The sequence below is a fragment of the Pteropus medius genome, unplaced genomic scaffold (genome assembly GCF_902729225.1).
Source record: "Pteropus medius unplaced genomic scaffold, Ma_sr-lr_union100, whole genome shotgun sequence".
Classification (NCBI taxonomy): domain Eukaryota; kingdom Metazoa; phylum Chordata; class Mammalia; order Chiroptera; family Pteropodidae; genus Pteropus; species Pteropus medius.
The window spans coordinates 1787928-1815468 of NW_024343578.1; the positions used below are offsets into that span (position 1 = coordinate 1787928).

The following is a 27541-nucleotide window of genomic DNA, read 5'->3' on the forward strand; positions in this document are numbered from 1 at the left end:
AAATATTTTCTACTTCGTCTTTAAAATCTGAACTAAAATAAATATTAAATATGTGCCAAAAAGGAGAAGCTGATTTGCTATGGCAGGTGCATAGTCAGTCCTTCTCAAGGCTGTACCTGAGAAAGACTTCCCGACGTTCAGAAACTACCTGGTTAAATTCCTTCCCGGGAGAACACCCTGACAAAATAACATCAGAATTTTTTGTTGTTTGGTTGGCGACTTATGGATATACCTGATGTAGGTGCAAGAAGAGAAACTCTGAGCAAATCTCAAAACACATTCTGTGGCTGAATCTCTCAGAAAACCAAAAGCTTATTATATGACAATGTCCAACATTTGTTTTTGGCCACAAATCAATATACTGATGAAATCTCCAATTTTTATTTCATCTGAAATAGAACCAGTCTTCCTGTCCATTCTAATGTGCAGTCCCGTGGAGTAATAGAGAACAGATCGGACACCAGGCGTTCCAGCACTTGGGGCTGCCAAGGGGGCCTTCATCCTGAAGCACGCTCTCCCGGAGGCCAGGAGCCTCGTGATCCAACAGCCAGGAAGGAGGTGCTTCCCTTCCAAGTGCGGGGGCTTTGGGCTAATGAAGTGAACCCAATTATACAATGGCTTGTTACCTTAACAGAGGCTGTGGTGTCTGGAAATTATTGCTGGGGTGTCTGGAATTCTTAATAAAAATTACAGGAAGTCTGATTACTTGTGGGAAAATCTATGAAGCTAAGGGTAAAGAAAGAATTCTATCTTCTGGGAAAACCCCAAGAGCCAAGCGCTGACTCATCTTTACAAGGTGTTAATCAGGAGGGAAAGGTGTGATCCGCACTCTGCTCCCTGGAGCTCCCCTCTCCTGGGTGAGACAGGCCTGTTCGGCCATGGCTGTCCCTGGCTGACATGGGCACCTCTTCCCAAGGCATTCTGCGGGAACCAGAAGTGGAATGACTTAGGTATGACATACCTGTGTCTCTGGTAGCCAGCCTGACCCTTGGGAAAGCATATAACAGATGTACCTGTATTTCAGGCACTGCTGGTTAATCTTCTGTAGCTGATCTTTCTCTATTCTCTTGTTACATTTTGTTTCATTCATTGTTAACTATGTGAGTTGTGTCGAGAAAGTTATTTCAAGTTTCCTCAAGTGAAAACGGGGCCAAGTTGTACCCGTTTCATGGGAGCATAATAAAGATTCAATGGGAATAGTGCATATAAAGCACTTTAGCACACCAAACACCCAGTAAAAAGTTCAATAAATGTTTTATTGTTTTATTTCATTTTAACTATTACTATTATTCATAGTATTTTATCTATTATTTCAATTATGATTATTATTATTGTCATTTATCGTCCCTAATAGCTTTAGGGTAATAAATAGCAGCTAAAATCATAGCTTGATAGCTGTAAAACTTGGCGAGATATTTAAATTTTCTGTGCCTCAGTTTCTGTAGCTGTAAAATAGGGTAATGGCAGTGCCTACCTATTATTAAGTATGATAATGTGATAAAGAGCCTAATACTTTGTCTGGTAGAGGAAGTTTTGAGAAACAGACTCACAGGGTAATTGTTATCAGTTTCATACTACATTCCTATTTTGACTTATTGGGCATATATCAAGTAGTGGTCCTGTACTTGGGTTTCTACATCTTCTCATATGAAATAAGAGGCTTGAGAATTGTTTAGAAACATTCTCTAAAGGTAGTATGCCCTTCCTTAAACAATAAGGCAGCAATTCTGGCCATGTAGGTCTGAGGATTTCAATAAAATAAAGTCTACTATCGAGGAAGCTCAAATCCCTATCTTCTCCCCTATGCTTTCAATCTCTGGGCAGCTACACAGTTTACAGAACTTGATTATGTGGGTTTGGATCAACTAGATGTCCTATCGGGCCTCTGGAAACTTAACCCTAACTGTAAAAGCAGCCTTGGGGTGGATGAGGCTGGTTGTCAGGGCCTCGGGTGGCAGTTGGAAGAAGGAATTGTAATAAACCCAAATAGGTGAGTTCTTTTCTTTTTTCTTCTTTTTTCTTTTTGTGAGGCAACCCTTGGTCAACCTCACAGATTGCAAGGACCTTGTCAGCTTATAATCCCTATTTTTTTTTATTTTTTATGCCTACAGCACGTGGTCTTCCTAGGTGGTCTCCCATCCAAGTACTAACCAGGCCCGACCCTACTTAGCTTCCGAGATCAGACAGGATCAGGCTCGTTCAGGGTGGCACAGTTGTAAATGAGAGTTCTTTTGCTAAGGAGGCCAACTTTTGTGAGTCCAGACATCTGATTTTAGCTTAGAGTTCATTTCCTCTTTGTTGTGTGACTTTTGGACCTGACAGGAAGCGCTGGGAATAGTCAAACCCTCTGGGGACTTTTGAGAAATCTGGGTTGACAGGTGGGGGTGCAGCAGGGGTTTATGGATGGTGATGGTGGCGCAGATGCTCAGAGCTGAGGGGAGCCCCAGAAGGCAGGGGTCCCTACCACCCCAGGATAAATAATCCCCACCCCATGTTCCTCACTCCCCAGCCATCCATCATCTTCTCATGGACTTTGTTTTGCTTTCTTAGGAAAAACGAAGTGTAGAACAAGATAATTTTAGGTGGCATATGGGCCCACTATGAAGCTTACTAGCAAGAACCATGTATTGAGAATTAGCCCTTTTAAATTTTCTTCCATCCGGAAGTTTCCATTTAGTATAGCTTTAACACTTGCTTTTAATAATACCTTAAAAAAAGAGAACAGATCTCAAGTTCAGAACCTTAGATTATCAAGCAATCATTTAATGCTATTATTTAGTTTTTATTATTTTTTTCTACAATTATCCTGTATAATGGCAAATAAAACTGATTTTTCTTTTAAAATGGTGCTATGGTGTTTCCTATTAAAATCTAGTTAAGTGAAGAAAGTTTTGAGTTGATTTATAAATGAAGTATTAAGTAAATAATGATACAGATGGTATATGAACATGGCAACGAATCATGAAGTGGTATGTGAATGGCTTAAATGTGTTGTAAGCATGAAGGTCTAGGAGTTACATAGTCCTGGTTCAAATCACACTCACCACTTCCTACTTATGTGGCCCTGAGCTCTATGAACATATGCCCTATGAACTTGAGTTTCCTTGTGAGTGGAGTAGATATAACAGCACTACCTGAAGATTTGCTAACATGATGTGGGTAATGGACTTTGCACAGTGTCGAGGACCTGGCAAATATTATCTGCTAATGCTGAACCACGAGGTACCTGTCTTGTACCACAAAACGGTACTTTTTTCAAACAGCCATTTTCTACACCTCTTGTTCTGTGTCCAACCCCCTGAGGGCTGACCTGATAATTTTTGTTGCAGCCATCTGGTTAGCTGATTGGCTTGGACAAGAGTTTACTATAACTCCTGGTGACTGGCTGATCTGTTCTCTTGCTCTTACCTCTATTAAAAGGTGGGCCTGTCCTTGTCAACAAACTTAAGAATCCTGCCTCACACACATGACCTTGTATCATAAGCCTTTCCCCATGCCTTTCAAAATTCTTGGAAAACCTCATTTTTAAAGTTGGCTGAGGATCCCAGAATGTGGTTGCCCAGTCATTCAGTTAACTCATAATTGCAGTGGGTATTCTAGGTTCGCAAAGGTTCAGCAAATGTTACGCCCCCAGGTGCTTGAACCTGGGATGGGAAAGGTGTCAACAGCTCTCTGCAGGCTCCTCCTGTATGAAGGAGGGCTGTGGGTACCAGGAGGCTGCAGGTGACACCTGTCCCCTTGACCAGTGTGATATCATTGCTCCTGGTTAATGAATAATGGTCAATCCTTCACACAAGTCTATGAGCAGGTTCTACTGTTTTAACCATTGGGCGAAAGAGGAATCAAGGGTTTGAGAGATCTGTCCATACCTAAGCTCTTCAGCAACAGAAGCAAGACCCTGTGTGTATCCTCCTCCAGAGCACCAACCGTCGCCTCCTCCCACTGAGGCCCAGGAAGGCCCATATGCCTCTCCCAACTGTGGTCAAATAGGCTCAGCACATTGGGAAAGGAGGTGGTAAGGAAGGAGGCTCTGCCAGCCAGCCAAGTCTCTCATACTCCGGCTCGGAGAGGCTTGCCTCACTCCAGATGGGAGCAGAGGGAGCCCTCATCAGTCTAATGTGGGCCCAAAATGAAGACAAGTGAGCCAGTCTGCTTGGTGCTAGGGGAAGAGGGGACAGGTCTGGTTTCAATCCTTGTGCAGTCAGGGGAACCATGCCAGTCCAGTGAACTCCTCTTAGGACTGGGAGCTGGGGCTGCTCTCTGTCCTCTCGTGTACTCCCACACTCGCACATCCACGGAGATAGCTCTTGGGCAGTTCCGCATGGCTGCGATGGGGCTTGAGGGGTCTTTACTCTTCCTACCTTTTGATTTGCTTTTCTGAGGAGCCCCACTAGGGAACAGGTGAGTACTTTCTGTGTGGAGCTCAGGGACACTCTGGGCCATCTTTTTAAAAGGTGAACTTAGTTATGTCACTTCCCCTGGCTAATCTGTGCATCAGAAAAATATAATGATCACATCTCAACTCACAAATTCACATGTGATTGTTCAGGCTGAGGTTAGAGAAGATATTTAAGAAAAACAGTGAGTCAATATAAATAAAAAGGACCTGTTCAGGGACTGAGCAGGTGGCATAAAGACGATGCAATGAGTTATGATAGTAGTAAGTGAAATAGTGAAGTTAGAACAGCACTGCTTGAAAGGAAGTGGGGATGAAGTCTGACTTTGGTGGAAACCGGTCTCCTGGTATGCTCTGATTTCATTAAAGTGCTTATTTAACCACAGTAGCACACCTCAAACAATCAGAGAACATAAATATGCCAATGGACCCCGAAATGGCTACTGCCACCATGTTACCTTCATGGTAACTTGCCACCCCTCTGCGATCAGCCCAGGAGGCAGTACAATCGGTCAGCTTCGGGCGGTGCTTGTGTTGTGCTCACCTGCCCCAGACAAGGCAGACACCAATCCATAGACCACCGGGAAGTTGGGTGGAAGTTAGGATGCTTGTTCTCATGGAAACCAGAGTAGGTCTGGCTGAAGGTGGCACTGGGACAGCCCATGAGAGCTACTGTCCCCAATTGTACAACTAAATATATCAAAGGAGTAGCGCAGTGCTGGGGACACAGTGTGGGCCAGGTAAAGGGGAAAGCAGGACACCCTGCTCCCTGATGCAGGGCTGGCCTCACATACAAAGCTGGGTTCAGCATTTCCACACCCCTTTCTGAGTCCCTTCCATCCCGTGTTCCTTTTCGATAGGCCCCGTGTTTTTTGATGCCCCTTATGTTGTTCTAAACTCCCAAAGCAGTGGCCTACCAAGGCCTGCTCTCTCTTTTTTCTTCTAAAATTACCTACTTTACCCCCTCGATAATGTTCAGAGTTAAAAAAAAAAAAAAACTTACAATTCTCTTAGTGCCATGGATTTTAATTTAGCATTAGGAAAAGAAAACCAAGATAGAAGGAATACTCGTTCAGTAGAGTCACAGACTATTTTTCTTTGTGCCTCATTGGGTTTCTGCTAAGAAATAACAGATTTTAGAGGGCCCTTAGGCAGGGGTGAGTCAGAATTGGCTTAGAAGATAATCAGACAAGTTAGATCTGTGTAGACCTGCACAGACTTGTGTAGACTTCTATAGACCCACAAAAACCTGGTAGGCATGCACAGACCTACTGGATCTGCCCATACTGTTACTGTTCTATCAAAGAAACAGAAAAGAGCCTTCTAAAAAGAGAATAAAGAGAGTAGAAAGGCCTCTTTGTGTTTTTATCGTTACTATGGCAGGTTGTGAAATCATCTTGGACATTTGGCGCTTGACTATTAATAAGTCATGCAGTACCTTGTATTTGGGGATGGTTTTCAGAAGTTCCTTCACTGGGACATCTGTGCCAACCACGCCCAAAAGAATGCCCTTCGATCGCTGTTGAAAATAAACATTCAACAATAACAATAACAGTAAGTTAATTTGGTACAGAAAAAACAGACTCTTATGAGACGCCACATACCATAGATCACTGTTTGGTACCTTCTACAAACTCATAGAGATTGAGGATTAACCCAGATCCAGGAGGAATCCTATTCTATTCCCCACCTCCATGCAAAATATTACTAGACAAGAATGGTAGCTTCTCAGGCCAAACAATAGTAACCACAACTCTAAACATACCCATACCAAGACAGCACAATTCTCTTCTGTCCCTTAAAGTAAAGAATTGATGTGCAGAAGCACTAAAGTGTCAGCAGCTAAGGACTCTGATCATTAATCAGTTTCTCTTATGGAAGCTTTCCACAGGAAAGACTTATAGTGTGTTAACTGCTTTCTCAATTTACACTGCCATCTGGTGCCCAGGAGAGAGAGACTAAGTAGCCAGAGAAAGAAGAAATAATCCTAACATTTTTAGCAGCCAGTTGGAACCAAGAACTAAGGGGAAAGAATAGGCCTCCAGGGTCCTGGTTTCCAGGGTCAGTGTGATATGCTGAAACTTTTCCATGTCAGAAATGCCTTCCAGAAGAAGCTACAAATTGCTGCTGTCTGTTATTTTCCCACAGTTCAAGTCCACCCAGAACCTGAGAACGTAACCTTATTCGGAAACAGGATCTTTGCAGGTTTAAAAGGATCTTGAGGGGAAATCATCCTGGATTCAGGATGAGCCCTATATCCAAAAATTGATGTCCTTCTAAGAAGAGGAGAGGACAGCGAGACACACGACAGAAGAAGGCCATGTGAAGACTGAGTCAAAGATTGGAGTTAGGCTGCCAGAAGCCAGGGGAATTCTGAGGCCACTGGAAGAGGCAAGAAAGGAGTCCTCCCTAGAGCCTTCGGAGGAGGCATGGCCCTGCCGACACCTTGATTTTGGACTTCTAGCCTCTGGAATTGTAAGAATAAACTTCTATTGTTTTAAGCCGCCTTGTCTGTGGCATTTTGTTAGCACAGCCCTAAGAAACTAATACAAGGCTGGTAACTATAAATCGGAGAATTGTCCTCCACCATAATTGAGGATTCTCTCTGGGGTTTTCTTTCCTCTGGTCATTTAACACTTACATTTGGGAAAAGTGCTGCACACTGTAAAATGAAGCCTGCTTGAATTCCTCTCACCTGTGCTTGATTTCATGTTCTAACAGCACGATTAAACATGAAGAAAAATTATATACCCTCTATCCTTGAAAGAGAGAGAGAGAGAGAGAGAGAGAGAGAGAAAGGAGAAGAGAAGAGAAGAGAAGAGAAGAGAAGAGAAGAGAAGAGAAAAGAAAAGAACAGGAAGGAAAAGAAAAGGCAAAGAAAGGTAGGTCACCAGAGCTTGAGTTAGAAGGGGTCTCAGAAAATAATCCACCTAGCATCAAGCAGGAAGCACAGCCCCTGTACTCACGGTTTCGTTCTGCTTACTGAACACAGGCATGGCGACTGTGGTCATCAGGACAAGGCCCTGATCGTCGGCAAGCTAGGCAGAGAGAGAAAAGCCAGTTACCCAAGGATGATCTGGAAACCGCAGGGCTGGAGGTCATCTCCCTTGTTTGTTGCATCCTTTCCTGACCAGAGGCCACTGGGACTAGACCAGTGCCCACTCAAGCCTTTAGCCTAGGAGGAAACGCACCATCTCTTCACCCTGACTTGTAGATGAGGGTCCCGGCCCCTGGCTGGGGAAACAAAGGCAGTAGCCATCAGTCATTCTAGCTGATGTGTTCACTGCATTCAGCCCTTTTGGTTCAAATAAAGCCTTGTTGGATATTAATGATTCATTTAATTTTATTCACACAGATTGATTTCACAATTTTAATTTGCAGACATTTATGTTCAATATGTGCAATGTTAATGCTTCTGCTTAATCTGAAAATTGAGGATCCGAAAACAAGACTTTAAAGGGTTTTATGAGTTGTTCCTGCTGAAAACAGTATAATCTGGAAACATGTATTTTCCCCAATGTAGCTGTCAAGACCTTTTTGAACCTCTACAGATCTTTGCATGCCAGTCTCAGATGGAAAACAAACAAACAAATAAACAAAAATACAAATATAACTTGATTGTCTGATCCCTAAAATAACTGATAAGAAGCTGAAGGCTCCTAGAAGGACAATCCTTGAAATATGGCACATAATACACTTCTGTAACCATTTGAATTACATACAAATGCATTGAGACCCACCATCACATCTGCTTTTCACAGTGTTGGGAAACAGGCAGGAATCCCTACTTTGTCTCAATAATAAATGGGGAAAGAGAGTTCTGGAGCACAGGAGACTTTGGTCCAAGACAAACCTGGTCCTAATTCTCAGTTTTAAATCTTTATTACCAGCATTAGCTAAGCGTCCATGTCCTCAGATAAAGTAATGCCAATAATTCTCCATCATCATTGCCATGAAGATTAAATGTGAAACTACCCAGTATGGTACCTGGAATATAGAGGTGCTCAAAGGATGCTAGTTTCCTTTCCCTGTCTTCAAGGTCACATGGCTAGTAAGTAGCATTTGAGGCTTGAATGGGCTATGAAACCAGAAAGTATCCCTCTCCCACCAGACGTACCATGCTAATTTTGGTTCCTATCAGCAGTCCATTTGCCATCAGTCTTGATCTTCCAGTAGATTCTTTGAGCTATAGGGCCTCACTACTCATAATGTGGCACATGGAATAGCATCACCTGCAGCACCTGAGTGCATTAGAAATGCATAATCCCAAGCCTCACTTCAGGCTCTCTGAATCTTTAGTTTAATAATTAGTATGCATATTCGAATTTGAGAAGCACTGTTATAGAGCAATCCTTTCCACCATCGATAATCATGATAGGTAAAGAGAAGCTTGCAGCAATTGGGAAAAACTCTTAACAGGAATAGAGGGGGCCATCTTTTTATTAGCTTTACATCTGTATCAAGATGGGCCTATATTCCCCCAAGATAAACAAAACGAGGCAAAAATCTCATGGTCTCTCAAGACTGGGGATTCATAGTGTGATGGTTAATTTTATGTTTCAACTTGGCTAGGCCATGATGCTGAGTTACTTGATCAAACATGAGTCTAGATGTTGTTGTGAACAACTTTTTAAATGTGATTAACATTTAAATCAGTAGACTTTGATAAAGCAGATTACCCTCTATAATGTGGGTATGTCTTATTTAATCAGTTCAAGGTCTTAATAGAAGAAACAGACCCCCTAAGGAAGAAGGAAGTCTGCTTCTAGGCTGCCTTCAGACTCAAGATGGCAACATCACCTCTTCCTGGATTTCCTGCCTGCCTATGGATTTCAGATGTGTCAGCCCTCACAATTCTACAATTCTGTGAGGCAATTCCTCAAAATAAAGTACTCCCTCCCCCCCTCAATAAACATACACAGAAAAAATATAGATAAAATATACATGTATACATCTCCTACGGTTCTGTTTTTCTGGAGAACCCTTACTAACACCCTTTGGGTGTTAGAGTAAGTTAAAAAAACTTTATCACAATATTAATAACTAAATAAGATTAACTATGAGATGATGTTGACAGTTATCATTGCCAGGAACCAAGCCAACCAGTTTGTGAAAACATGGTTCCAACATCTTGCTGAAATCCTTAAAATATAATATGGCTGTCACTGAGGGCATGCAAGGCCATTTACAAAGGCAGAACCAACCTACGGTAAACATCTCTCTCGGAATCAGAAATCTTCTCATATTTTGACTCTTTATGTAATCCTTAATGCTATAAAGAAAACTGATTTGAGCTGATCCATAACCCTGTGTGACTTCCACTCTGCAACTTAAATTTCAAGCGATTCCAACATGCATCATGAATGAAATCAAAACATACCATTGACAATAATGAGAAATGAAGATTTTTTTCTGCAACCAGTAAAAATCAATTATAAATCACTGGTCATTGTTCTGGCACAAATGCAAGATCACGAGAAACTAACTTCCAAATATTAAGCCAAAATATAGTGTCGACTCCACTCAGGAGCTAATGCCAAATATAATTACCGCATCATCACCTAAAAAAACCATACCATAATATTGCATTTGTACTGAAACAACTCATTTGTAATCAGCCCCAGGTAAACAGAGGAAATGCAGTGAGCTCAGTCTAGACACTACGCTATGAGCTCACTAGTCCTCTCCTAGGGGCAGTTCTGGCCCAGATTTGGACTGTCTTGGCCAGAACCCTAACATGTACCTTCCTGATATACAAGCTCATCAGTATGGCCATGAGGGCTGGCAGAACCCTGGAAATATCACCTGCAGAACATGCAGATGCTCTTCTGCACCCACCGGTTCCATCTTTCCCAGTCTCCACAGGTCTGGATTCTGTAAACCTTAAATACTTCACGGAGAAGGAACATCAATTTTGAAAGTTAATGTGCACTGTAAGTACTTTATGATAGAAAGGCATTCTGTACTCCTGCCATAGGAAATAGCAGCCAGTGGCAAAAGTTTTTTTTTCCAGACCACCAACCAGCAGTTATGCAGCCAACCATAGCCAAACACGCTCTGTCCCTAAACGCTAGGGGGTCCCTGCTTCTCTGTGGCCCCTTAACCTGTAGCAGCTGCTGAGGCAAGATCTGCTTATGATTCATACATGTTGCTTCCAAGAAAAACGCAGACATAGAGTCAACATTCATTTTCCAAAGGGTAGGAATGGAAGGGGGGGGGGTCACCATGGTCCATCTGGGCAAAATCCCATTAACTTAAGTCCAAGTGGGAATCCTAAAATGAACTGCCATTCAATTACACTTGCCCAGGCTTTGAACAGGCCTCCAAAATGCTTAGCTGTGGTGCTCTGTTGTATAATATGTGTATATTATTCCATATCCTTCATTTCCTATGCTACATAATGGGGACCATTCTGGTATCAAAGGAAATGATGAATAATAATACCGAACACCTGGTTTATAAAACACAAACTTGCTCAACAGATTGACTGCTTCCTGTTAGCTTCCCAAGTTAATCATGCATGTGGGCTCACATGAATATGCATTTAGATTCATGTGCAAGGTACATGTAGTGATGCCAGGCCTCTACTCCTAATGCTTGATTTGTTTCCCACTGATGACACTAGTTGGCAATATAGACAGGTCTCAGGTGTGGCTCCAGGTAATACAATAGTGCCACATTTGTAGTCTATAAGTTTTGCTGCCAGCCTAGTCATTATTATTTATTGATTCCCATGATAAACATTCCTTGAGCATCAGCTATGTGCCAAGTTCCATGCCATGTGCTGGAAGACAAGCAGGAATGAGACATAGGTCTTATCCCTAAGGAATCTCAAGTCCAGAAGAGACAGAAAAGCTAATGAGGCAGACAGAGAGGAGCTGGCTGGGGAGGGCACACTGGTTCTCATACATGAGCAGAGGAGCTATCTTCCTCAGGACCATCCTGAACTCAAGTAAAATGTCTGGCATGCACTGGTATCTCTCAGGGGTTATGTGACAGATTCAGAATGCTTCCTGAAAGCCAGCTTACTAACATCAGAAGATCCCCACTGCACTGCAGTTTCATCCATTTGTTTTATACTTAAGATTATTTATGAATAGAACAATGTAGGGAGACATTTTTTTAAATTGCCCTGAATCTTTCTTTCCTTCTTTTGCAAATATCACCCTGTTCCATTAGGAAAATCCTCTTCACCCTTTCCACTCACAAGGTTCTGTTGGCAGCTAAACTTTCCCATACTGCACGTGGTTGGGCATCAAACCCAGGCTGAGCTGACCAGAGCACTGAACACACACACACACACACACACACACATGACAGACATACACACTGACACACACAGAGTCCCTTCCCAGGTGACAGTGATTAGTTTATTGATTAGGCACATGATTCAACATAAGCTACCTGGGTTTTAAAGTTTTTTCCTACCTAGAGCAAATAGGAAAAAACCTCTCTATTCTACTACGTGAACAGTTATAAGAATGTAAGCCCGAAAACCATGTTCCCTTCCCACATGAGTGAGAAAATAAAGTCAACCAAGAGACAGAAAGAGACAGAAAAATGTGTGTGTGTTTGTGTGTGTGTGTGTGTGAGAGAGAGAGAGAGAGAGAGAAGGAGAAGCAGAGAGGAAGAGGAAGTAAGAAACAGGGATAGGGAGGGAGGGTACCAGTCCCTGGATGCCTTCATCCCTAAGGTCAGCTCTACTCATGTTTTTTTTTTCCCATTATTGGGTTATTTGAGGCACTATTTTTTTTTCGTTTTGCCCAAATGAGCATGGATTGGATTTCTGACTCTTATAACATAGGAGTCCTGACTTATGTAAGTGCTAGTATTGGCCATAAATGACCTGTGTAGCTCTAGATATCCACGGAGGTGGTCCCAAGAACCGTGTACAACCCACACAGGGGGTACATTTCTGAGGCCGAAAGGCCAAAAGAAAAAAAGACCTCAACATTCCTGAGCAACTGTATGTCCTTTCCATAAGGGAAGACATTTAGGTGCCCCCAAAGTACCCAAATACTGAATGGCAATAGGCAGTAATTTGCGGAAATGACTCTTTATGATGGCATACAAAACTACTGTCATTAGGATTTTGTGTAGAACCGCCATAACAAATAGAAGTTTGCTTGCTTTGACAATAGAGACTGAGACAGAAGTTGCAGAACCAGTCTGCTTTCGGCTGCACCGGGACAGACATAAAGAAAATGCAGGGAAAGAGGACAGAAAGGGAGACAGGTTGCAAACATCGCCAGTGCCACAGTAGGCTCCTTTAGATATGGGCCAGTTGTGGCTACAGTGCTGCCTGGGTAGCCGCCACCTTTGAAGGGACATCTGTTACAGTGCCTTCTTCACATCTCCATTGGGAGGAAGCCTGCCAGGGCCAGTGGCAGAACCCTCTGTTTCTCCTGCATCTGGAGGCTCCTAAGGGCGAATGCCAAGCCCCAGAAGAGGAAGGCGAGCTAGATGCCAGGCCCTGAGAAAGCATTTGGTGAGTTAAGGGCAGTATGCTTGGCAACCCATTCGAGGGCTGCCAGGTGGTTTTCAGCAGAGCCTCCTGCCAGATCTGCTTAGCCCTGGAGGCTTGGGCTCAAAGAGAAGCTTTTGCACAAATGGGGAACTCTGCTCAGGAAGAGACTGGCTTTAAGCCAAGAACAAAGGCAAACTCACTAATTCTCTTCAAATATTATATTTCTTTTATACTTTGCTTCTCTTATATTTGTATGTTTTTCTTTTCTTATTAAAGTTGATAAACATATTGACTACTTTAAGAGTATATCATGTAAATGTATAATATAATACATAAATATTGTATATGTATATATAAATATACATATTTACATATATACACTCTGTGAGTACACGGTTGTATTTCTGCTGTGTCTTCCTTCTAAAATTCTAACACCTGGGATGAACAGTAACTTGCGCTCCACGAAAAGACACTTCTACCTTCTAGTCGCAGTCGGCGTGAACTGCAGGTATGAGGTCCTGGGTGATGAGCCATTTTCAGAGTCCGGCCTTACCAATAAAAATGTATTTAAATGGCAGCCAGTATCACTTAGTTCCCCTCCCGTGGAAGCAAAGATAGGCTACATCAACTCTTACTTCTGTTAATAACCTTTGCCTTGATAGGAATAGTACTATGAGGTGGAAAAATACAGCTGTGTACATGTTTAAATAAAAGATGAAACATTTTGAATGGCGTACCGTTGGTTCTTTAAGGTATGCAGGATCCGACAATATGACAGGAGTGCAGGAGAGATTCTTCGTTTTTGCACCTTCTCAAGTGCAGCTTGAACCGAGCTTAAGTTTACCAATGACCTGGGAATCCCCAAGGGCCATTCTCTGGGTATCACTTGCTGAGGGGCAATGGGAACAGGATGGAAGCAAGTGGCACCTAGGTCCTCTAGTTTTCACACTCTACCGCAAGGGGAGAGCCAATAGTAGAAAGTCATGAGAATAGGGCTCTGCACAAATTAGCTGGTGGGAGCATTAGGGAGCACAGCAGGGACACAGATCTGGAAAAAGGGACATGAACAGAACATGTGGCTATATAGAGACCTTCCACAAAAAAGAAAATCCCTGGGCCTTCCCTCCTATTCTCAGAGCAAAAATGTCTTCTGTACTTTACTCCTTTTAATGCCTACCTACTTCCCCTCTCCCAACTTTCCCACGCCTTCCACCATCGCAGCATCTCTTATCCCCAATACTGGAGAGAGATCTCAGGATAAAAATATCTAGTAAGAACCATACTCAATGATCTGTCTTAACTTTTTGTACTGGGTATATGCAGAAAGACTTTTTCTCTGGAGACACATCCTAGTGGAGACATAAACACTCTTCAGAGGAAGAACACAGGTAAACCCCACTGAAACGTGAAAACTAAATCCTATTGGTACATCTTATTCCTGAAGGGGAGCACAGTATTATCAATATTGTCTGCTTGGCTAATGTTAACATTATGTGACTCTATGAATTTCACTCTCATTTAGATTTTCACAGCTGTTAACGATAATCATGAAATTTGCTGGCTGTTTCAAGAGTAGTCAGTTTTAAGTGAGATGCTTTACACATGTATGCATATATAAAAATTAATTTACTCAATAACCTAAGAAGCCATTTTGGAATGAGAAGAAAAAGGAAAGATAGCCTGTTTCAACGATAAAACCAAAAGACTTCTAAATCGCCATTGGCTGGTGTGTGTGTTTGTGTGTGTGTCTCTGATTATTTTTTTATATTACCTCTTTTCTGTACGATTGAAGTTTTTATTAATAAGAACACACTCATAAATTCTCATCCACAGAAGCATTTTATAAATAAAACCATCCAATAGCATATGCTTGCAATAAATATTAATGCCTAAAATTAAAAAATGATGGTAATATTTGTAGATCCCTATTTGCATAAAAATAAAAACAGCCTTTTAAGAGAACTATTTTAACACTTTCACATGGAAATGCTACCAGAATAAAGTTTTTATATTCTTGATCAAATCTACTACATTTGATTATCAGTACTTTGGATGTTTTTTATAGCAAGAGATTTAGGAAAAGCAGGCATTATTATTTCTAATAGAAGAGCTGGTTCTTTCAATGTAAGCAATATGAATTATCTGTCTTTTATACTACTACTCAGATGAACTGTTTCCCTTTTAAAATCTAGACAAATTACAAACAACGACCATCATTTATATGCCCATTTTGCACAGGCATTTTTCAACATTTTTGCAAGATGCCTAAATCCTAAGGAATATAAGGCATTAACAAAGTAGCAGTGGAGAATAAGAATGAAATAAGAATAGGTCAACCTTCCAAGTGACATTTCTCCTTGTTTTGCATTTAATTATCTTAGTTAAGTGTAGTCACTTGGTCCTCGAGAATGATACATAAATGGCATCTTGCTTTTAGCCAAGATATTTCCTCTTCTTACTGAATCACTATTAGTTGTACCTGAAATTTGGAGTTCCTGTATTCTTATGAGATTCAGTGACTTTTAAGTTCTTTTAATACAGAAATTAATATATTTCCCTCTTTGAACTTTAATTGCATCTTGTATGAGCTAAATTGTTGAATTTATTTGTTCTCTTTCCCTTTTTAACAACCTGAAGACAACACTGTGGATAATAACACTGGATGATGTTGGAACATCTGTATGAAGATCTCTAAATAACTTTCTTCTAGTAAAGTTGTTATGATTCAGGAAAATGTTTATATTGTTTACTTTTCCTCCAATATTTCTATGAGGTAAGTCATTAAGCAGGTGAATATATTTTGTGAGTAAACATCTAGAGGAAGATGCTGTCTTTGACCAGGGAGAGAGAGAGAGAGACACACACACACACACACACACACACACACACACACACACACACACACTTAAAGCTATGGGCAAGAGAACATTACAGATTAAAATATCTGAAAACTGTTTTAGGAAACTGCTTTGTTTGTTTATTAGGGTATAACATGCTTACTTCAAGAGTTCTCTGAAATAATGAAAATGAGAATTATCCTGGGGCATCAGGTTTTGGCTAATATTTATGATGGGGTATGACACACGTAACTGACCCCCTACTCCCATATATTTTCATAAATGTGGTTTAGCTACCTCTCAAATAGATGCCTGAAAACATAGCCAACTGTCGGAGCTTCGAGGCCCCGAGACAAAGCCTTCCCCTTGTTTAAAGACCCCCTGAAATGCCGCTTCCTCCATAAAACCTTCCCTAACGAAGTGGAAATGGGAACCAGATGTTCTCAAACTTCAATACAAAGATAATCATATTTACTCTACAATCTAAGATACTATCTAGGACCAAATCTGTGCAAACTGTTAATATAGCAAAGTCACTGAACACTGGCTGGAAGAAAAGCTGGGAATTCTGTACATCCTGTGAACTTCAGGGGCAGGAGCTGGAAATGCTTCCCCTTTTTATCCATAGCATTTAGTATAGAGTTGGTACACAAGAAGCACTCAGCAAATCATCCTGAAACGAATTTATTCAATCCTATTCTTTTATTTATTTTATAAATGAGGCCCAGAGAGGAAAATGAGTCACGTAGAATTGGTACCAGAATTCAGACAAGACTCTAAGGCTAGCACTGTCCCTTTTATGGTGTGTGGCCTCTCCTTGCTCATTCATTTAGTATCTTTGTGTATTGTGCCTACACCAATGTGGTCAGACTTAGAATGTAAGGAGGTTCTGAGAAGCTGGTGCCCACGTGCTGCTGCTGATAATATAATAGGGGCAGAAGGTTCATGATGTCCAGCTGATGTCACAGAGGTAAAGGACAGTTTAGTTGAACACTGTAACTTCCATGGAAGGTAGCACAGAGAGGAGTAATGAGCTACAGAAGCAAATAGACCTGAATTAACATCCCAGAGCAGATTATTCAAACTTGTGTAGTCATTTTCATCTACCCATTCTTCCATTCATCTACCCTTCCTTCCATCTATTCATCCTTCCATCCGCCTATCTATATCTATTTCCAAACGTGGCTTGCTATTACCAAATATTGCTTTAAACGTTTTATATTTATATAGCCTTATTTAACCCTGACACAGACCTTGCTAAGTGTCTATGCCCATTTTCCAGGTGAAGAAATTAAAGATAAAGGGACAAAGTACCTTGCTCCTGGTCACAGAAGGTAGCAGGGTAGAGATTTGAGCCTTGGCCCACATGATGCTAGAGCCCCTATCCTAATTACTCTGCCCTCAGACTCTTGTTCTAGGGGTATGACAAATGTCAAGTTTTGCCATAAAGAGCTTGGAGTGTGATGAAAGAGACAAACAAGCAAATCATTCCTAAAATAGGAATAGACCCCAGAGTTCCTGGCAGGATTAAGAACTATAGATGTAAAACACCTAGTACAGTGTCTGGCACACCTGACAAGTGCAATTGATTTCATAAGGACCATTCTTGGCTTGGAGAGAGATCAGCTCCCCAAGCTTCTTTGAAATATACCCACTGCTCTACCAAATTAGAACTTTATCTCTCCATTCAAATTACATAAGATATATAGAAAAATATTTCTCATTTATCCCATGATAGGACATCATGGCTTTAGTAGTTCAACAATACACTTTAGGAAGCAGCTGGGGTGGTAGTAATTATAATGGTCAATATTAAAAGAGGTTGGGAAGGATGCACATTGGGAAAGAAATTGTTGGGGAGTGAAGGGGTCAAGGGGGTTGAGGAAGAAGTGACAGATGCTTCAGAAGCACCCAGTATCCAAATCATCTAATGTGTCCCAGGCCTGGGCAAACATGGATGGGTCAAATCCAAGCACACAGGGCTCATGATTCAGCAAGTGGTTCAATGCCGTGAGTCATTTCTGGAAAAAGAAAATCCATACTGTAGCATTAGTCCTTTGCCTGACATTTTTCTACCTCATGAAACTAGGTTAGGTTTTCCAAAATCCTTCTAGTTAATTTGAAGGGATAAACATTTAATTTTCTGTTTTTGAACTTCTTAGCAGTGTTGCTATGCATGATTGCTCAGTCGCTCCAATTTACCCCAGAGGGTTATTTCAGTTGAATCCTTTGGCATGGATGTCTGGAAGCTCGCACATTTCCATCTCTCCAGTTCTCATGGAACTGGGTTACATTTGGGTTTGTAATGAATATCTATCCATTGATTGGGGGTCTGACCAGTGAATAAGGTGACTGAAAAAAGGATTGGGCACTGAACCAGGCCAACAAACATGTGATGAGTTTAGTAAGAAAAACTGAAAAGGCAGTTGCTGCATTAAAATGACCAATTTTCCAATTTTAGTATGCAGAAACAACGCAGGTAGACAAATTCTGTCGATGAAAATTAGAATTGTTTGTATTAAAAATTATGCCAAATAAAAAGCAAAGAAAAGAAAATCTATGCCTGAGTGCATAGTGCATATGCCTGTTTTCTCTTGAGTAATTCATGGCATTTACCTACTCCAGCTGCCACTCAGAAAATCCTCTCCTGTGAGAACCTATAAAGTCAGATTAATATCACTGACAGTGATTTGACATTGATTTGATATAGACTTGACTTAGATTTACATTTTGACATAGAGTTAGTTTTCGAATTAGTCACTGAATTTTACTGATTTTGGTTAGTTCTGTGTTGAAATGGTGTTCTTCACTGTTTTCTCTTCTTCTCTCTTCTGAACTAATGGAAATATAATAATTAAATCAGAAAAAAATGCATTTATGACTCAAGTCCACATATTCCGGTTTGCCTAATTCTTTACTTCATTAAAGTACTCCTTGCAGTTGTCCTTTAAATGATGCTCTCTTCTGGGGTCTTGATCACTAGTTTAGATTCACATACTACTTTCTCTGGAAATACATCCAGTGTGTCACGTGAAGAATACAGGTGTTCTAAAATCTATCTATAAATACAGAGGAGATCCCCGAATAGCAATCCAAATCTTTGAGTTCAAGATCATCTTTGGGTCAATAATAATGACCTACAGAAGCAAGGAAATCAAAACATTGGGTGTTCTGTGCTGTATTCCTCAAGACTGACCCTGGGCTTAATATGGGTTATGTGGACACCAATGTCACAATACCCCAAAGTATTTGGACTTCTTGAAATAACGTCTCTCAATTCTCTGCCTTTTTTCCTTACAAAAGGAAAAAGGATGTGTATATTCCTTTGGGGATACAAGAACAATTGTAATAAAAATAATTTTTAAAATTCCATTGCTTTTATTCAGATAATTCTTTGACTTTCAAAAGAAAAGGCAGTTTCATTTTAGTAATGTTATGAGTAGAGTTTGTATTGTTTTAACACCTCAAGAGAGTCATATTTTATAATTGTGCTTGATTTAAATAAATAGTAGAATTCATCTATCTTAAACAAATGAAAATCTTTGAAAAGAGATTGAATTCTTAAGACACTAAAAACTAAGTGTGGGACTAGAAATCGCTGAGATAGTAGGGATTTTTAAATCACTTCTTGGTTTCCATCTTTACAAATACCTAGTCATTTTTTTTTAAAGAAAATTAGATTATATCGGTATTTTTAAAACCATCTGTTTTATTTTTATCAAACTTGTCTCTATTAAACAAGGTATGACGCTATTAGCATTATCAGTATGATTAGTGCTCCTGCCATAGCCAACGCTGCTTCTAGCTGAGCATTTAGTGTAGATGAGCCCTGACAAGCACTGATCATGTACTTCTCAGGAAAGTTTTGTAAGGGCGATATTTTTACCCCATTATGACAACGAGAAAATCGAGGCTAAGGGTGATAGCATCCTGGGCCCAAGGTTACCAGGGAGAGCTGGCAGGGCTGATCCTCGCCTCTACCTCCAGCTGACCCTAAAGATGGCCTTCAGACTGCTGGGCTCTCCTGACTCTGCCACGAGAGCAAATAGCTCTGTTCTGTCATGTGAACACAGCACGAAAGGCTAGACACTGTAGTACTCTCCAAATATCAACTTAGGCAAATGACTTTCTCACCAGCTCCATTTTTTTAAATTTTTAAGCCAACACTGCCTTTCGTTCCAGCCAGCCCTCCAATGAGGTGTGAGGACAGGCAACACCTCCAAGGTGTGGTAGGGTTAGTGACTCCCAGAGTTTAAATGCAAACTTACTCAGGGATTACCCAGAGTCAAGTCAGTGTTGCTTTGAGCTTCTGAAATGGGCTGGGCCTTTGACTGAAGACCAAAAATGACCTCTCTTTCTGGTAGGAAATAAAGATGTTTGATAAACAAAGGTATTTTAAAAATTCTTCCCAGGCAAGACAACCCATCATTTATTTATACACGGTCATCTTTATGATTAGAGCTGTCTGTACCAAGAATTGATGTAATTGTATGTGTATTTCACAACTGAGTTTGGGTTTCCCACTTTTTTGTTTCTCAGGAGAACTGGGCTCAGCAAGCAATTGTTAGGTTAACCCCTGTTAGTCTATTCCATTTAATATATGTATGAGTAATACATTTAGTTGACTATCATTATAAATATAATTATAAAAATAGTATATTCTCATTTTATAGGATACGAAAAGTACAGAAATGTGTTAAAAAGAAAACAAAATAAATACTTGTTCTCCTATCAGTATATACTTTTAGTACTAGGGAGTATCTACTATTAAACAGGTCTAGAAATTTTCTTCCAATATTGTTTTGTGCATCTGTTTGTTCACACACACACACACACACACACACACACACAGTATATAGTACATAAAATGTTATATTCTGATTTTAAAACTACTTTCTTTTATTTTTAAATCTCTTTTTGGCCCATAATTTTGTAATTGCCCCCTAATATTCTATCTTTTGCAGCTTCAGTAACTTTTGCAACCACTTTGCTATTGCTAAGTATTCTGGCTTTTCTTTTGCTCATTAGAAATAAAATTGCAAGTCACTGACCAATTTAAGCTACGTTCTCCAAAAGAGAATTATTGGGTCAAAGCGTGCAAGTGCAAAAGTTCTTGAAGTTTTTTGCATTCTTAATAGTTTAAAAGCTAAAGAAGAAAAAAAAAACTAAAAGCTTTTATTTTTTCATAAGAAATTTAATCAATTATTTCCTTGCTATTTTCCTTAATATAAAATAGCACCTAACTGTTACGAAAGGTCAAACTTGAATATTTTTATATACACAAGTAGACACACATTATGAGGTTGTTTAAAATTAACAAATTATTTCTTTTAAGTAAGAAATGCAAACAGCATTCGTGGTTCCCCCATCGTCTCACATGGGGCTTCAACTGGAGCCTCTGTGTACTGCTCTGCTGGCCATCCCTCCATCAGGAAGCCATACACTTTGAATCTGAGGGTCTTACATTCATTTATTTATGGTCTCAAACAAAGCGTTGGATGGGGCCATGGGAAAGGGGCTGGCCAAAACTCATGTGGGTATGAAACTTACAAAGTTCACTTCCTTCCTCAGCAGCAGAGCAGATGGTCTGGACTGCCACATATACACTTACACAGAACTACAGTGGAGAACAAAATATTTGCTTCTGTGATCATCATTAAGGTTGAGCAATATTCTGTAACTCTGATTTCCACAGTGTCTATCGACTGGCCCTGGGAAAAGCTGAAGCGACTAGACTTGCTCTGGCTTCTATTTCTCTTGCCTTATTCACAAAATAGATCTACAAAATTAAGCTGTAACCCACTGTGCTGTCATCATCTTTCAGACTCTGAGTATAGTCAATCTTAGTCCCAGCATGAGAATGCATGTAAAAGATGCCTATATGTTTCTATAAAACAGTGAATGATAAGGAGGAAAACAGGGTTATCAAAATAAGATATAACAGTTTACAAAGAAAGCAAGTAAAGATTAAAAATAAATGAGTCATAAACCAGAACCAACTGTAAATAGTTATCACCCCAGTTTTGTATTTTATTTACATTGATTTGCTGGTTATATTACTGTAATGAAATATTAAAATCACTAGACCTACAGTTCTATGAAAACAGCAGCTTTGCAAACTTTCATTTTCTATTTTTAATGACAGTTAATTCAACATTTCAAAGTACAGAAGCTAAATGAGGCAAAGAATGATAAATAATGCTGTACAATTGCTGAAATCTGATTACACTGAGATAAGAGCAACCCAAATTTTACTTGCACAAATTTGTACCTAAAGAAAGAGAGAGAGAGAAAGGGAAGAAAAACTTTAGCTAAATGAATACTTCCAGTTACTCCCGTAGATATAAAGAAGGAAACAAAGAAAATGCAAATGGTTGAGAATCCTATTTATACTTAGGGATGAAAATTAGCAAAAGGGGTCCATCCTGAAAAAAATAAAACAAAAATCGACTTCCATTTAAGAAGCTAATTTATGCACTCCTGAGTCCTCATACAAGTTAAGCAGCACAGAATATCACAGCAGGCGTAAAACAACAGATCTTGAATCCCGCTGTGTTTGTTCAAGGAGGCAAGTTAAGCTATTCCTAAAAGGAAACAAAACAGGCAGTTGGGCTATTAAACAGGGATCTTTCTGCCACACTGTGCAGCCTTGAATGCATCAATTGCTGTTCAAAACAGGATTAGAGACGTGGTTTTCTTTAACTATGGTTTTGAGAAAAATGTTTATGCTTGCTCAGAATTCTCAGGCTGATATTAATTAATATAGTGCCAGCAAGACAAAAAGCACCTTCAAAACCTCCAAGAAACGGTCTTTGACAAAACTCCAAAGTTGTGTGAAGGCAGCACAAAATGAAGACAAGGGAGTATCAGTATGTAGAAAAGTTAACCCACGTAAATTGCCCAAATCGGAATTCTCCAAAGAGCACTTTTGCCTTTAACGCTCCATTCTAGAATGATTAAGTTAATCATACAGTGAACAACCGATATTTAGTTCCTACAGACAGATTCTACTTGAATGAATATGTGGCTTGAAAAATGGACAGTTTTTGCCACATATGACAATTGAATATGCATTTGCAAATGGCTTTGGATAATTCTGCTATGTTATCACAATAAAATGGGATATCCCAGATATTTTTGTAGAAGTCAAGATGTGCCATGTAAAGAAAAAAAAGCAAATTTTTCTCACATATGGACTTCTCTTTGTTGTTGAATTCAAGGACAGTCAATCCTCTGGAGAGAGTGGTTTGATTTCCACCAGAAAGAACAGAGATGTGATGGCTTGAAGGCTTCAGGTCTATATTGCTACATGGTTTTTACCCAAGACTTCAGGATGCTGCCTATGCATTTGGTGAAAATGTTTTAACATTGATCAGGTGTATCACCAGTTAGTAATACCTCAATGTTATATTAAAAGGTGAAATTTATTCTCTAAATTATCTTAGAGGTACTTAAGAATCACAGGAAAAATCATTTTTCCTGTTTTTTTTTTTTGTTGTTTGTTTGTTTTTCAAACAATTGTTCGAGAAAATAGTCACAAAGGGCTAGGAGATAAGTTTTGTAAGGCCTTCACAATATTAGAATCGTGAAAACTGTAACTTATAAACAACAACCATTAATTAGTGCTACACATAAGAGGGACACTTTTTAGTGGTATATATTTAGTTGATATACCATTTTTAGTTGTATGTCAGTGGAGAGATTAAAATAAGCATGTTTATAGAGACATAACTATTTAAAATATTTATAGAGAAAACAGTTGCAGATGATACGAACAGAGATTCCAACAAAAACAAAGCACAAATGCAGACACCATATGGTTCAATGTATGCACTCATGACCTCATGTGAAAAGCAGGCCAAAGATGTAACAGCTGGAGATGGCTCCCTTTTACCCCCAGAACAACAGACTCTTGGGTTTGGAAGGGGGTCATTATAACCATGTCCACGGATGGGTGAAATCTATGGGTAATGCCAAAATTGAGGAAGAAGTCTCTTAAAACAATTGTTGCTGGAAGGCTTTGTTTTGTTGGGGTAACTCCACGTAAAAGGAGCAGTCAGGTAACACAGAGTTTCTGATGAAGCAGGAGGAGCACCACATACCTTCTGGGCTCTGTTTTTCATCTCCTGATTATTCATTAGGCTTGAATCAGAACCACAAAACACTGCAGAGGTCCTGGACCACCACATCACATATGATTGTTCTTTTGATGTACTCTAGAGCATCAGGGGCTGGGACAAACAAATGGTCATAGAACTCTAAATTTTGTGAGTGTCCAGCATATGTCAGGCTCCATGCTAAGCGCAGGTAAGAGAAATAACTTTCATAACAAAACTGGAAAATTAGTCTTTCATTCTTGTTTAAAACAAACAAAAAAACAAACAAAAACAAAAACAAAAACAAAAACAAGAATCCTAAGGCTTAGAGAGGTTAAGTAATTTGCCTCAATGGTCACAAATGGATGAAGGCTAGAATGGAGTCCACCACATTCTTTTGTTGGTCAAGCGGCAAGACAAGGTATTCAAGGGGAATTGATTAGCATAAGGACCTCATCCTATAGTAAAGGACTCCACAAATGTCACTGAGGTAACACTGGGGAGGGGAAGAGAAGGAGTGTGGCGGACAGAGATGCTCATATATCACCAGTCGAGACTGATGGCTCTGAGGGAGGATGCCTTTAACCTGCAGTGTGCCTCTCCTCAACTGCCTTCACCTTCCAGCCTAGACGCCTGAGGTTTATATTCAACCTCCATCTCCAAAGAGCTGAATTGCCCAGACACTACCCCAAAGAGTTCTGAAATCATTTCATGTAGACCTCTTAATGATTTTTTAAGGTAAGTACCTTCTCTATTTTAATAGAAAGCGGACAATTTGTAGCCATGGTAAGAATGGGAGGCAGAGCTATTTCTTGTTATATAGGATGGCAGAACAAGGCCCTTGGGTGGTCCAACATCTTTTGGAGACGGGAAGAGCCACTGCGGCATCTTCCTCAATTCTGAACTTTCTATCATCACAATAACACACTTCACTTTGCAGGGCATGTGATGTGGGTCAATACATGATGACAGAGGAAAGAGTGCAGTGGGCTAAGTGCTATCAAAGAATCATATGTCCCAGCTATGTTTGTTTCTACCATATTCTGTGCTGGTTTGTTTTAAAATTAGTTTTAAAGTTTCATGGCTGACGGTACCTCAAATTCATGAGGAATCTTCGACAACAGAATTCTTTTATATATGGATCACTGGAAATTTGATGAATAGATGCCAGTAAGTTGAGGCCAGTCCATTGTCAGGCACTGATTTTGTTAATAAGTCTTTTTAGAAAGAAATTTCAAATGTGGGCAATTAAGAAAGCATGACCTATCAAAGATGCTGAGCCTTCCAGATAATCTGGAATTCTGACCATATATTTACCCTGGAAGCTATTGCTCTACTCAAATACTTTAACTTTCAATGAAGTGTTCGGTCCTTTTGTGATGGCACTAAAGTGTAATCAAACATTACCACAAGCCAAGTCACACACTAGCACGTCTTGCCTTGTTTAAATATCTTGAATATATTTGAGTAATTGTGTAATGATTTCTAGGCCTCTGGTTGTCCATATGGTCTGAACAGACTGTCTTTTGTAGAAAAGTTGTGCTCTCTCTCTCAAGGGGGAGAAACCAAATTATCTCTGCTCCAAACTGAGTTGGGGAAGTACTGCTTAAATTTCAGAGTGGCACCCTACCTCATCTCCTGAAACAAAATCAAGCCGCATCTGGCCCCCAGAAATCACTGTCTTCTGGAAATATTGCTCGTGTTTGTGAAATAGACAAGAACAATGCAGCAGGCATCACGTGACACATTTTCTGCCATAATGTCCTTAGGATACAATGACATGCCATGGCGACGACACAGCAAAGCCAGAACTGCAACCATATGGAACCCTTCTGGACATTCTAGATGGTGGAACCAGATCATCTCAGACAAACAATGAAGACCAGTGAAAGGGTCTGGCCGTTGGCAAGAACTCTTCTCTAATGCTCTCTGGGTGGTATTGGTGATGAGGCAAGAGAAGGAGCTGTTGATTTTGCAATTCATGATCTTACAAGGGGAGTTTTCAGAGATTTGGCTAAACTTGGTCGGTGAACCGTACTAATTATTCACATTATCTGTCTTCCTAGGAAAGTATCCCAGGGAAGACCTGGAATGCTACATTTGAAGAATGTGCCAAACTTACTCTTGACCTATTATTTGAGAATTCTCAGCAAAATGATTGGGCATAGATTGGCTCCTGAACCCCTGGCCACTACAGGGTTTTTTGGTGGGACTAACTTGTCAGGAAGACAGTGGACAGCTGACTCTGTTAGCCCCTCTGCTCCTGTCCAACTGAAGTTGTAAGAGGAAAACCATTTCACTGGTCATGAACATTGCTGAGTGCACAAGACCATGAAGACATGCACAGTTCATGAGTACTGAGGATGACTGGAATGTGATGGAAAGAGTTTACCTTTTGTGCCTGAGGGAGCTGAAAAATAAGGGGAAAACAAAACAAAAAAAGAAAAAACAATCATTATATAAGAAGTTAAGATTAACTGTAAAACTTCATTCAGCTGCCATTGGTGAATGGGAGGACCAAAGTTGGGAGGAAAAAAGAAGAAAATAAAACTAAAACCAAGTCACTTCCTAAAATAAAACTTCGGTGGTGATTATTTCACCTGCTTTCTGAATCTGTACTATCAACAGATAAACTGTGAGCATGCGTTTTGGAAATCACTGTGCTCAGGCAGTCTGGTAACCTTCTGTGAAGCTGGACCTGAGGTTCTTCTGTCCAGCAGCCCAAAACACACACTTCCAAGACCCAATTCCTTTTTCTTGTATGCCAACAGTTCTCACTGGAGGAGGACTGTATGGAGACACTTGGGGTTGTTAAATCTGGGGAGAGGGGAGGGAGCAAGAACGATTGGCGTCTATTGGTTAGAGACCAGGAATGCTGCTAAATATCTTCAATGCATAGGACAGACCCTACAACAAAGAATTATCTGGCCCATATGTCGACTGTACCAAAGTTGAGAAACCCTGCTGTACATAAAGGTAAGACCATTAGAAGTAGATTATGCTTTTAAAGTCAATTTTCCTTTCTTTGTAGCACATTAACTGTTCTCTTTATTGCTGGTTAAGGAAGCATGCACAAGAATTTGTGCATTTGGAGTAAAGCTAATATCTGAAGAACAACAAAAAGGCAGTCAGTCAGTCCATAAAATAAAACATAATAGCTTTCTCAATGGCACAGGCAAGTAACTGAAGCTATAGATATGTGGAAGACAATGAACATTTATGAGACACATTTGTCTATTTTTCTACACTGAAACTATTAGGCTGTGGTTTAATGCCACAGTATTTGTGACTGCCATTATAGCATGCAGTATTTTAAAAAGCATTTTTCTAATCTAGAATGGAATTAATGTTATCCATGTATTAAGTGCCAAATCTAGGAATTACATCATTTTCAAGACATACTTCTTGTCATAGAGACTAATATTTATTGGGTGTGAACTTGTCATCAGGCACTTTGTTAAGCCCTTTATTTGTATTGCCAAACAAAATCCCAGCAGCCCAATACTGGGCATCCCTATTATCCCCATTTTATAGATAAAAAGTAAAATGGAAATTAGAGGTTAAGTAATTGTATAATATCTCATGGATAATAAATTGGAAAGCTGGGTTGCCTGACTTTAGAACATACAAATTCAACTCAATTCACATGTTAATAAAGGCCATGAACACTTGGAAATTGTGACTGCAGACTTCCTGTCTATCTAGCGTTTATAACATCTGGAGTTTCAGATGCAAAACAACTAAA

At 40.0% G+C, this 27541-nt stretch overlaps 1 protein-coding gene and 1 pseudogene across 4 annotated transcripts in view; both read right to left on the reverse strand.

Annotated features, from left to right (window-relative positions):
* The window catches only part of CACNA2D3 (calcium voltage-gated channel auxiliary subunit alpha2delta 3), a 793860-nt gene that overhangs the window by 205404 nt on the left and 560915 nt on the right, over positions 1-27541 (reverse strand). For all 4 annotated transcript variants that reach the window (XM_039867421.1, XM_039867422.1, XM_039867424.1 and 1 more), the window contains 2 exons: positions 7363-7434; positions 5835-5915 (listed from right to left, as the gene is read on the reverse strand). In XM_039867421.1, coding sequence (XP_039723355.1) covers positions 5835-5915; positions 7363-7434 — 153 coding nt within the window. The remainder of the gene's footprint in view (positions 1-5834; positions 5916-7362; positions 7435-27541) is intronic.
* Positions 2103-2221, reverse strand: LOC120606370 (uncharacterized; annotated as a pseudogene).